The sequence below is a fragment of the Moschus berezovskii genome, chromosome 6 (assembly GCF_049115385.1).
Source record: "Moschus berezovskii isolate FMDL1 chromosome 6, NW_MosBer_1.0, whole genome shotgun sequence".
In the NCBI taxonomy this organism is placed as follows: domain Eukaryota; kingdom Metazoa; phylum Chordata; class Mammalia; order Artiodactyla; family Moschidae; genus Moschus; species Moschus berezovskii.
The window spans coordinates 99,426,731-99,439,462 of NC_142465.1; the positions used below are offsets into that span (position 1 = coordinate 99,426,731).

General features: G+C 38.5%; 1 protein-coding gene across 1 annotated transcript in view; it reads right to left on the reverse strand.

Annotated features, from left to right (window-relative positions):
* PTPRO (protein tyrosine phosphatase receptor type O) overlaps nt 1-12,732 on the reverse strand; it is a 299,435-nt gene that overhangs the window by 84,371 nt on the left and 202,332 nt on the right. Inside the window, exons 11-12 of the mRNA XM_055396316.2 lie at nt 9,208-9,359; nt 7,675-7,795 (exon numbers count right to left, since the gene is read on the reverse strand). Coding sequence (XP_055252291.2) covers nt 7,675-7,795; nt 9,208-9,359 — 273 coding nt within the window. The remainder of the gene's footprint in view (nt 1-7,674; nt 7,796-9,207; nt 9,360-12,732) is intronic.

The window sequence follows — 12,732 nt, forward strand, 5'->3', positions numbered from 1 at the left end:
TATGCCAGAAAATCATACCAAGTGAACCAAAAATTCCTGATAAGTTACATATTGTATAATTCCACTTATATGGTATTCTTTTTCTTTTTTTATAAAATAATTTATTTTAATTGGAGGATAATTACTTTACAATATTGTGATGGATTTTGCATTACATCAACTTGAATCAGCCATGGGTATACATGTATTCCCCCATCCTGAGCCACCCTCCTACCTCCCTCTCTACATTGCTGCTTCTTATAACTTCTCCCAGATACCTGCCCAGCTCCCTCCCGCAGCTCCCTTAGGATCTGTCTGAAATAGCATCTTCACTGTGAAGCTTACACTATCTCCATTTCTGCAAAAAGTGCATCCCCCAGCCGCCCAGAACTTTCCTTTCCTTTCTCATTTCCTGCTTCATTTTTCTCCATAAAACTTATCACCACTTGACATCCTTATGCTTATTTGATAATTTCTTTTTCTCCATGAGAATGAGGGTAGACATTTTTGTCAACTTTGTTCATTTCTGTATCATCAGCACTTAGATGAGTGTGTAGCACACAATAAATGTTAAATACAGATTTGTTGATAGAATAAATTAATTTTTTAAAAGTAGAGTACCTTAGTTATTTTATTAGCTCCTAATTGACTGGTGGTGTATATATATATATATATATATATATATATATATATGGCTGGGCTGTTATAAAGTCAGAAATTACATTTCATCAAAATGGATATAATTATTTGTAATCTACTGAAATTTGATATGTATGTGTGAGAGAAAGATAGGAGAAAAGATTTAATTATCCCTTCCAATTCCCAATATCTGTGTCCATAGTCAAATTATGTTTTAAAGATTTCTAATCTATATAAAAAACTTTCATGACTGAGACTAAGGAAATCAAGCCAATTTCACAATGCTCAAATTCCCAAACAGGAACAGAAAGTCACAGGAGTGGGTGTGAGGCTCTTCCCTGCTCTGTTAAATGTGTTCATAGAAACATGAAGTTTTAGAAAAAATCCACCCCCAATCCTGGAAGAGGCAAGAAACAGATGGATTAAAAAGTACTGTTTCTAGATCCAGGCTCAACAGTGTGTAATGTGGGTCAGATTTCTCTAGATTTCAGCTTGCCCAAGGGAGGACGTGACACTAAATTGTTTCCAAATCTCTTCCAGAGCTAAAGTCATCTGAGTGCTTATCTTGAACCTGTCTGAGCACGTCTGGGTGGGGATAAAGCATACCTCTTACAATGTTGGTGTACATACAGTTTTTCGCCTTTCTCTGACTTTACTGCCTGCTCCTTCCAGGTTTCTCCTGCTGTCTCCTCTTTCTCTGCTCAATCACTAAACGCTGGAGTAGCTCTTCTTGCCTAGACCAGAGCTCTTTTTCTCTATTTTTAATTAGTGTCTAATTATTCAGTCACTCCCAAATTTATATTTCCAGCCTAGAATTCTCCCCTGACCTCCAGACACATATATCAATGGGCTTCCCTGATTCAGATGGTGAAGAATTTGCAATGTAGGAGACCCAGGTTCGAGCCCTGGGTCGGGAAGATCTCCTGGAGGAGGAGATGGCAACCCACTCCAGTATTCTTGCCTGGAGAGTTCAATGGACAGAGGAGCAAGGCAGGCTACAGTCCATGGGGTCTTAAAGAGTCGGACACACGAGTGACTAACACTAACACTATGCATCAATAGTCTCTTTACTCGACAACTGCATTTTTTATTTTTTTATGTCTGAGGAAGAATCCTTTACTCTCAACATGTGCCCAGGTAACTCCTCTTCTAGTTTTTCTAGTCCTTTCAACCTCAATAAGTTGCCCTACCCCTACCCTAGTTGCTCAAGAGCAAAGTCTAGGAGCCATTCTTAATTTCTCTTTCTCTCATTTCTTGCTTTCACCCCATCAGAAAGTTCCGTGGCCACAACCTCCAAAACAGCTCCAGAATTCTGCCCACTTCTCTCCATCTCCCTCACTATCATTTCGGTCAAGTCACCATCATTTCCCACGGCACTTATTTGAAATAGAATGCTGTTTTTAAGGCTAGTGATGATTAACCCCTTAACTGCTTCCCTACCTTTATTTTTGACCCCCAAATCCTTTCTCCCTTGAGCAACCAGAAGGATTGTTTTAAATATAAGTCAGAGTATTTGTTTAATTCTCTAAATGACTTCACATAGGCAACCTGAAAATAAAATCTCAACTCCAAGCCTTATAATCCCATATAATCTGAATTCCCCTGATTCTTTCTGCCCAGGTGCTGTTGCCCAACCTTTTCATGGCTGGTCCTTTCTTGTTGTTCAGATCTCTTCTCATTGCTTCTTCAGAGAAAGCTTTTACTGGAAAGCCATCTGCATGGTACTACCCCATTTTAATGCTCTTCCCTGGTGGCTCAGAAGGTAAAGAATCTTCCTGCAATGTGGGAGACCTGGATCTGATTAGGAAGATTGCTGGGAGGAGGGAATGGCAACCCACTCCAGTATTGTTGTCTAGAGAATCCCATGGACAGAGGGGCCTGGTGGGCCACAGTCCAGGGGGGTTGCAAAGAGTCGGACACAACTGAGCACACACACACATAAGAAGTCTGGCATCTGAACAGTGCTTTGAAGTTTCTCAGCATGTATTTGTTAAATAAATTAATGAATGGATATGCTATTACTGTTAGGGGAACCACTGACTGAGACCACCCACCCTGGCCAGGTACCATAGTAACCACTTGCATGAGTTATCTTACAACAGAAGGTCCTGGTAAGGGACATGGAACGAACAAGCTACCACCAACTGGAAGAATTCAGTAAAGGTCAAAAGGAGAGATTTCAGTCCAAATGTCCCACCAACCTCCCAGGATCCTTCTTGCTGGAATTCATCTTGATTAAGCAATGTGTGTGCCATTAGGAAGAACCCTGAGTCAGAGTGATTGCCCAGAGACAACCCAGAAACTAATCCCATCACCATAAAACCCTAGACTGAGAGCCACATGGCAGAGAAGTTCTCCTGGTTTCCCTTACTCTATTGCCAACCACCTGGGCACTGTTTCCCAATAAAATTTCTAGCTTTGTCAGCATGTGTGTCTCCTCAGATGATTCATTTCCAAGTGTTAAACAAGCGCCCACTCTTGGGCCCAATCTCAGTTCCCTGTTCTGGCAATATTACCATCGATCTATTTTATGAATCTCATCCTTTTTATTTTCATTCTTATTTCTTTCCCTCACTCCTTCCTTCCTTTTTTTTCCTTTTTTTTTTTCAGTTGGAAAACTGTCTGATGTAAACTTACAAATCCTCCTAACATTTCACCAGAGTTCCAGGTGGATTCACCAAGACTAGAATTTATGACTGGTTGCTGGTTGAAGCCATGATTGCATGCAGACCAATGAGTACTTGTAAAATGACAAGTCTTAATGCAGATTTGATTGGCATTTGTGTTGACTACCAAAGGGAACTGCCGTCATTTACCATTGTAGTACCATGAAACTCTTGGCAACCTAAAATTCTTAATGGGATGACTGGCTCAAAGCCTTGTAAACAGCACCATTAGCAGTATTGTCTTCTCCTGGATGTCCATTGATGACATAATAATTGGATAATTTTGGTAGTGTACCATCTTGGATTAATTTATATTGTTCCGGATTCACTGATAGAATGGTTTCTTTCCTCAGATGGCAAGAATGAATGTTTTGTGAAAAAAACTTGCAACTCAGTTATTACTAAAGCAAAATATTTCACTTCTCTGAAAGATGGAACTTGTGTTGGTTAAATATTAACAATAATACTAATTTCAACTTTGAAGTCTGTAGTTTCATTTCCATTCAACAAATACCTATTAAGGATCTACAGCAGAGAAGGCATTGTGTTGTAGAAAATTAAAATAGCTTATAAAACACAATAATGTGATTAGCAGAATGGAAAATAGACCTTTAGACAAATGGATAAAAAGTATGTTATTTTGTTTCCAGAAAAAAAAAAAAAGGCTGAGGACAGATACATTATATAAAGATTGTCTTGCTTTCAGAGAGGAACAAGATTGAGGCAATATTCTGTCTGATATTAAGATACCAACATGGAAAAGTTGTTTGATTCTAAGGGTAATGATTCACTAGAAATAATTGCTGTGGTAACTTGCTTCCCTACTTGAAACATTTAAAGGAACTTCCTAAATTGGTATAGGCAATCCTGTTCATTAATGGAGAGATATGAAGGCTCAAAACCCAATGGTAAGTTTGGGAAACAGTCAGTTTCTTACTTCCACTCCTATTTGTGTGAGTGTAATTGTTCCAGTTTATGACTTTAACCCATATTCCTGAGACTTCATAGATCATTCATAATGTCACGTAAAAATGACAGCAGGACAATAGGCCACTGAATGCTACTTTGGTAAGACCACCCCTGAACTTTCACTTTAAGGGAGACCAATGGGGTTGCACAGAGTCGGACACGACTGAAGTGACTTAGCAGCAGCAGCAGCAGCAACATACCAGATGAACTGGAGAAAGCATCTAGAAGCTTGGAAAGAGAAAGCCTTGGGGAACACAGGCAGAGTCTTCAAGTGATTCCAGTTACCTGGAAGCAAACTTTGGACTAACACTCACACAGAAGACAAAAATCATATGTAAGACAGCAAAAGAGACACAAATGTAAAGAACAGACTTTTGGACTCTGTTGGAGAAGGCGAGGGTGGGATGATTTGAGAGAAGAGCATTGAAATATGTATATTACCATATGTGAAACAGATGACCAGTCCAAGTTCAATGCTTGAAGCAGGCATTCAGGGCCTGTGCACTGGGACAACCCAGAGGGAGAGGATGGGGAGACAGGTGGGAAGGGGGTTTGGGACAGGGGAACACATGTACACCTGTGGCTGATTCATGTCAATGTATGGCAAAAGCCACCACAATATTGTAGTTAGCTTCCAATTAAAATAAACAAATTTTTAAATAATCAGAGATAATGGTTGGAATTGCTAAGTGGATGATTTTTTTCTCAATAAATAGATCATCTAGTATTGGAAGCTGGTGATTTCCACATTCCTGAAATTCAAGAATAGACTGCTAGGGAGGAGTGGATTGTGGGCAGTGCAAGAAAGATTGAACTTAACTCATGAGTCTTGATAGGAGCAGTAGAGCCCCCTTGAGGGTGCTTGGAAATTTGCGGAAATGTTTTTAGCGGTCACAAAAGATCACAAAATCACAAAGTCAATCAGACTTCTGTGGGCAGGGCTCAGAAATTCTAGATGTCTTTCTATGATCAAGAAATTTCCAAAGAGAAAAACTGTCCCATGTCCCACATCCCACATAAACTTCTAATTTTGCGACCAGAATAAATTCACTATAAATATAATTACAAGTACTTTATCACACAATTAATATTGGAAAAAACATCATTCTAAGTGAAGTAAGTCAGGCAGAGAAAGACAAATCATATGATATCACTTATGCTGCTGCTGCTAAGTCACTTCAGTCGTGTCCGACTCTGTGTGACCCCATAGACGGAAGCCCACCAGGCTCCCCCGTCCCTGGGATTCTCCAGGCAAGAACACTGGAGTGGATTGCCATTTCCTTCTCCAATGTGTGAAAGTGAAGTCGCTCAGTCGTGTCCGACCCCCAGCGACCCCATGGACTGCAGCCCACCAGGCTCCTCCATCCATGGGATTTTCCAGGCAAGAGTACTGGAGTGGCTTGCCATTGCCTTCTCCAGATATCACTTATAGGTGGAATTAAATTTAAAAATTCTATAAATAAACTTATTTGAAAAACAGAAACATACTCATGGTTTTAGAAAACATAGCTATAGTTACTGAAAGGAAAATGTGGGGAAGGGGAGGGATAAGTTAGGAGCTTGGAATTAACAAACACACTACTATATATGAGATAAATAACCAACAAGGACCTGAAACTAACACAACATTGTTAATCAACTGTTACTTCAATAAATTTTAAAAAGTGATACTGAAAAACTACTCAATAATTTACTGCTCATAGTGTCTATTTAGTACATCATGCATTTTCAATTATCTGTTTAGTTCTAAATGCTTTCAGTGCAAAAGTTTAGCTTTTATCATGGCAAATAGGAGACAAAAAAGATTTAAAATTTAAGGTCTTGTGCACTGAATTTTAGAGAAATGCAGTTAGTGGATAAACTAAGAAAATATCGTGTTTTGTTTTGTTTCAGATTTTCCAAGAGTTTCTAAAGCATCACTGACAGCACTACCGATCCTGGTGTTTAAGCTGCTAATAAATCACCCTGGCTCATTCTTCTCTTACAGCAGTACATATGAACATAGTAATAACAGAGACAATTTGAGACTTTTATGGACAGACTCAGACACAGAGTACAAGCTAGCAGACATCTGAAATGATGATGTTAGTAAGTTGTACTAAGTGTTTTGAAAATATTTTTATTGCCACTTTATATGTAAATTTATTTTTTATTGAATTATAATTGATACACAATATTGCATTAGTTTTAGGTATACAACATAATCAATATTTTTATGGATCATGAAATGATTTCATGACGTCTAGTCACATATAGACTTTATTTATTTTCAACTATTAAAATGATGAGGTCTCTGCAGTAAAAATTGCATATTGATGTGCATTTATTTTGGGGTTATCATCCTTAAACTGATATTGCTCAAGAAGTCTACCACCCAACTTTTTGCCAATATGTTCTCTTTTACCAGTTATAGGATATCATCTCTGAGGTCCCTTTAAGTACCAGAAACTAAATATTTTAAAACATGGTATTGTTGAATGTAGAAGATGTGTTTTGCGTTACATAGTGTCACTTCCCAGTTGCTTTTCACAATTATTTTAACACCAGGCAATAAGTTCCAGCTCATTTGCAAGAATATGCCTTCCTCATTTTCCCTTACTCACAGTTCATCATTTTTCTTAGCATGTTATCCCCACTGCAACCAACATTATTTTCCACTTTCTTTCATCATAAACAAATATATCTACTCTCTTATTACTTCTCCTAACTCTAGTTTTTATTCTAGGGCCCAACTGTATTTAAGCTTGACAGTTATTTATTTTTAATTAATAGTAGTAAAGGAGTTATTATGAATTTGTTCATTCCTTTATTTTTATCCTTCTTGTATGGAAGAACTACAGTTCCTGTTACTTCTTACAAACTCACATTTATTCATTTTCATTGTAGCTAGTCATCAGGTAGTCCCATTATGACTTTTAGAAGAATGAAAAGCTGTACCTGAACACATACATAGGGAATTCATGTTATCTTTTTTTTTTAAAATAAATTATTGTCCTTTTATCTTGATTTTATCTTAGAGTTAGGATGCTGCATCAAATTTGAAAAATGAATATGTGGATTATTTTATCTGTGAAGTTCAGCTTTATTTATGTAAAAGGGAAATAGTATCCGATAGGGTTGAGAATACTGCATTAGATAATAGCTAAGGTCCTTCCATCTCTAAAATCCTAAGACTCTGTGGTTCTTCTAATCTTAATATGAACAATGCATTCCCTTCTCCCAATACAGTAGACACTGTCCTCACAAAAACATACGTTGAATATATTTTTTGATAGTATGAAGTCTTTTTTGCATTTATAAAAGACACTGAACCATTTTTCCCCATTTCTCTGAGTTGAGAAGACCATGCTAAACCAAGAGATACAAATACTAGTCCTCCAGCATGCTTATTTGCACACACACACCTGTGTTCTCTTCTTACCTAGCTTGACAAGACGGAGCGTGGAGGTGTTACTTCCTCTCTCAGTGCAAGCAGTTACAGAGAGATTGTAGATATCTCCAGGAGGCAGGCTGAGAATTGCAGTCATGACATTGCGTGTTACCTGCAAGATCACCAAAAGCAAGCTGTAGAGCAATCACAGACATCCCATCTCTGTTCTGTGCTGCAGTCTACAGCTGATTAAACCTTATGGATATGTTATTTCCTCTGAAAATGATACAAATTCCTCAACGGAGCCAAATACAAGGTAGCTCTAAATAAGCACAACACAGACCAGAACATTTTTTTGTCATTAATTCCTTTGCTAGGAGTAGGTATTACTATGATTTTCTTTTTGTGCCTCTTGCATTCATAGCAAATTTTAGAAAAAGCAATTGCTGGCTTGCAAAAATAAGAACATTGCTCAGCCCAAACTGAGATGCTCAGAAGAAACTCACCCATCTCCACAGACACCTGGCCTCTTAACTAAAGACTACATTTCCCAGTTTATAATATTGATAGTGGGGACCAAGTGACCCAATTCCAATCAATGGATTGTAGGAGGAAGTCCCATGGTCACTTTTTAAGTGCTGGGCCTCCACATCCTCTCTTTTTCCCTTCCTGCAGGCTGGAATGTGGCTGTAAAGGTGAGCGGAGTCAGTCTATATAGGTGATGACTATACGCAGTGGTAGATGGAGCAGCAAAATAGAACAAATCTGGACTCGAATAATCTTTCATGGCAGAGGTACCCTTTTAGTCCTGGGCACCTTGAGAGAGATATAGATGTTGATATTTTTTAAACCACAATCTTAAAAAAAATTTTTTTAATTTCAATTGTTTAGTTGGTACTCTAACTAATACAATGTCAAAAAGCTTAATAAACCAGGAGAGAAATCAGTACTTCCAAAGTCTCCAAATATTGAGGGTGTTAGGGACATATGGACAAAAAAGTGAAAATACTGTGATTTTCTTGAAAATGTTTGGTATTATGAAGAAAAAGCTCAAATCATAACTTTAAATATAGATGAAATCAATTACAACAATTACAACTATTAAAAATTAAAAGGTAAGCTCTGTGAAAGAATGACTTCAATTTTTGTTCACTATTCTATCTCCAAAGACAGTTCCCAGGTGGTGCTAGAGGTAAAAGAAAACCAAACAAACAAACAAAAAAAACCTGCCTGCCAATACAGGAGACTCAAGAGAGAGTGGATTCTAAGATCCCCTAGAGGAGGAAATGGCAACCCATTCCAGTATTCTTGCCTGGAAAATTCCATGGACAGAGGAGCCTGGAGGGCTACAGTCTTTGTGGTTGCAAGAGTTGGACACAACTGAGCATGCACATGCGCATGGGTGCGTGCACACGCACACACACACACACACACACACACACACACACAATCTCCAGAACCAAAACAGTGCTAATTGGCGTGCAAACACTTGCTTAATGTCTCAGTAAATGTTTGCTTCATGATTTTCAACAGTATATGCAAATAAATGTCAGGTGCCCAATACTGGGACTCAAAGAAACATACACTCTTTTTAATTTTCTTCTTTCCTTCTGCAACAACCATCCAGTGGAGCATTCTAGAATGGGATAGGTCTGTGGTGTCATCCCCGTAGGTCCAACTGATGTACAACAGACTGTTGAAATATTCCACAGACGTGATTTCTGGAGCAACTGGGGCTACAACGGAGGAAAGAAACACACTTTAATTTAGTAGACTACTAGTAATTAAAGAACTTATCAACAGAATATGAAATCCCATACAGAGCTTGTGCTTAGTTACTCAGTCGGGTCCAACTCTTTGTGACTCTATGGACTGCAGCCCGCCAGGCTCCTCCATCCATGGGGATTCTCCAGGCAATAATACTGAAGTGGGTTGCCAAGCCCTCCTCCAGGGGTTCTTCCCAAAGGGATCCCCAGAGGGATCAAATCCAGGTCTCCCACATTACAGGCAGATTCTTTACTGTCTGAGCCACCAGGGAAACCAAACTCTATACAGAGTTTAAAGAATTAAAATTCACACCTCATGATGGACTTCCCAAGTGGCACTAGTGGTAAAGAACCCACCTGGCAATGCAGGAGACATAAGAGATGGGAGTTTGATTCCTGGGGCAGGAAGGTCTTCTGGAGGAGGTCATAGCAACCCACTCCAGTATTCTTGCCTGCAGAATCCCATAGACAAAGGAACTAGGCGGGCTACAGTCCATAGCATTGTAAAGAGTTAGAACACAGCTGAAGTGGCTTAGCATGCATGCACAACAGCACATATAATAGTCCTAGGGATTCGTGGACATGTCTGTAATATAGTGAAGTTGGATGGTATGAGGTGGGCAGTTGTTCTGTGGGATGTTACCTTGCGTGGCTCAGACCCAAGACAGATAGACCCAATTATGCCTGAGGAGAGCATGCTTTTTCACAAAATAATAACCCTGGCTTAACATATTTCTACATGCTTCATTATTTACAAGTTCTTTTTCACAAAAATTTCAGTTATAAGATTACTAAAACATTAACTTGTTTGGGTCACTTGTTCGGTTAATTTGTTGCTGCATCAATAAATTATTAGGCACTGACAAACTTATTTTCCAAGCAGTACTGAAAACTCTGGGGTCCTGTAAAAATAAATCTTTTTTATTGTGGCAGCAAAGAAGTTTACAGGATAGACAGTAGGATCAATAAGTAAAGGAACAGAAAAATAAATAATATGTCCATAAGATAACAAGACAATGGAATTGACAGTATGAAGCCCAGTGCTTTGTGGAAGGTCCTGTCCTGTCCCGTCGCTCAGTCGTGTCCGACTCTATGCGACCCCGTGGACTGTAGCCTACCAGGCTTCTCCATCCATGGGATTCTCCAGGCAAGAATACTGGAGTGGGTTACCGTTTCCTTCTCCAGGGGATCTTCCCGACCCAGGGATCGAACCCGGGTCTCCCGCATTGGAGGCAGAAGCTTTAACCTCTGAGCCACCAGGGAAGCCCCTTTGTGGAAGGTCGGGCTCTAAATAAAGTTGGTGAAGCAAGTATTAAAGAAAGGAAGGGATTTTGAAAATCATACTTCAAAGCTAAATTCTAACACCAAGTTTATTAATTTTATAATCCTACACATTTAAATTTTTAAGAATTCCAGTAGGGGATGAGAGTTCATAACAAGCTTTGTAATACATAAGCTCTGAAAGCATACTTTAATTATTTTTAAGAGTAACTGATGATTCTGAAGATTTCAACAAACACATACACAGTTGTATTTAAATTCCATGTAATCTTGAAGATAGCCAAGCAAGTGTTCTTTGCAAGATTCAGCCCCAGATCAACTAATGGTTGGAGAAGAATTTCTACGCATTAAAAAAGACTTATTTTGGGGCTTCCTGGCAGCTCAGTGGAAAAGAATCCATCTGCCAATGCAGGAAACATGAGTTTGATCCCCAGTCCAGGAAGATCCCTCATGCTGGGGAGCAACTAAGCCTAGTGCCATGACTACTGAGCCCAAGCACCTAGAACATATGATCCACAAGTGAGGCCACTGCAATAGGAATCCCACACACTGCAATGAAGAGTAGCCCCACTCATTGCAACTAAGAAAGCCTGCGTGCAGCAACAGAGACCCAGGACAGCCAAAAATAAAAAACATAATAAATCATAATTGAAAAAAAAGACATTTTTTCAACTTGCCCTAATACAGATAATGAACGTTCATATCTATGTTTCAGAAATAATTATTTACTGAAGAGATTTTAACAGAGTGAAAAATACATTTCTGTTTCATACTGTGTATGAATAGCATTTCTATATGTTTGACAATGAAAATTTTAAATTGTCAACAATATCTATAACAAGTAGCACAAACCCATATCATAATGCAGAAAATTCTAATAAAGCATAATAACCCTGGCTTAACATATTTCTACATACTTCATTATTTACAAGTACCTATGCTTATACTTCTTCAAAGGGTATATTCTCATGTTCTAATTTGAGTGAAGACAAGAAACATATTTAAAATTACAGGGAGTTTTGGATGGACATGTACACACTGCTATATTTAAAATAGATAACCAACAAGGACCTACTTTATAGCACATGGCAGCCTAGAAAGGAGAGGAGTTTGGGTGGAGGATGGATATATGTACAAGTATGGCTGAGTTCCTTTGCTGTTCACTTGAAACTATCACAGCATTGTTAATTGTCTATACTCCAACACAAAATAAAGAGTCAAAAAAATAAAATTACAAAGCCAGACGTTTATGTTTCCTCATCACAAGTACCAAGTCTTCAGATCATTCTCCTTCATGTTGCTGCTTCCAAATCCAGTGTATTGCTGAAAGACCACCAGATGTCACTATTTGTTTATTAAACATTACTTGGTACACTAGTATAATTATGAAGTTGACTTGCAGACAAGTTGCCTGACAGATGGTAGACTTGAGGGCCTAACAAATCAGACCTTATTCAAATGTTTTATTCCTATTTCCTTTTATACTACACAATTAGTCAATTTGAATTATGATTAAAAAGCATATGAAAGTGAAGTATCAGATCTTTATTTGCTTTAAAATTGAAATGAGGGAAAAAAGCTCCCCTCGCCCCTAAAAAAGCTAAAATTTCAAATAGTTTTAGATATAGTTACAAAAATTAAGCTCAGGTACCATATATGTTTTAATAACAATTTAGATTATATGATTTAATTCTCATACTACACTGTGAGGTATTATTATGCCCACTTAAGAATTATTTGTTTATTTATTTGACTGCCCTGGGTCTCAGTTGCAGCATGTGGGATCTTCGATCTTCGTTGCAGCATGCAGGATATTTAGTTGGGGCCTGTGGGATCTAGTTCCCTGACCAGGGATGCAACCTTAATTCCCTGCATTGGAAGCAATGGAGTCTTAGCCACTGGACCACCAGGGAAGTCCCTATGCCCATTTTACAGATATGGAAATTGAGGCCATCTGTGTCAATATGCTTAGGTAAGACAGTGGACTGCCAGTGTCAGCATGACTTAGTAGTTGATCCCAGGAAAAAATCAGAAATTCCCACAGATCAATTCACTGGAGACA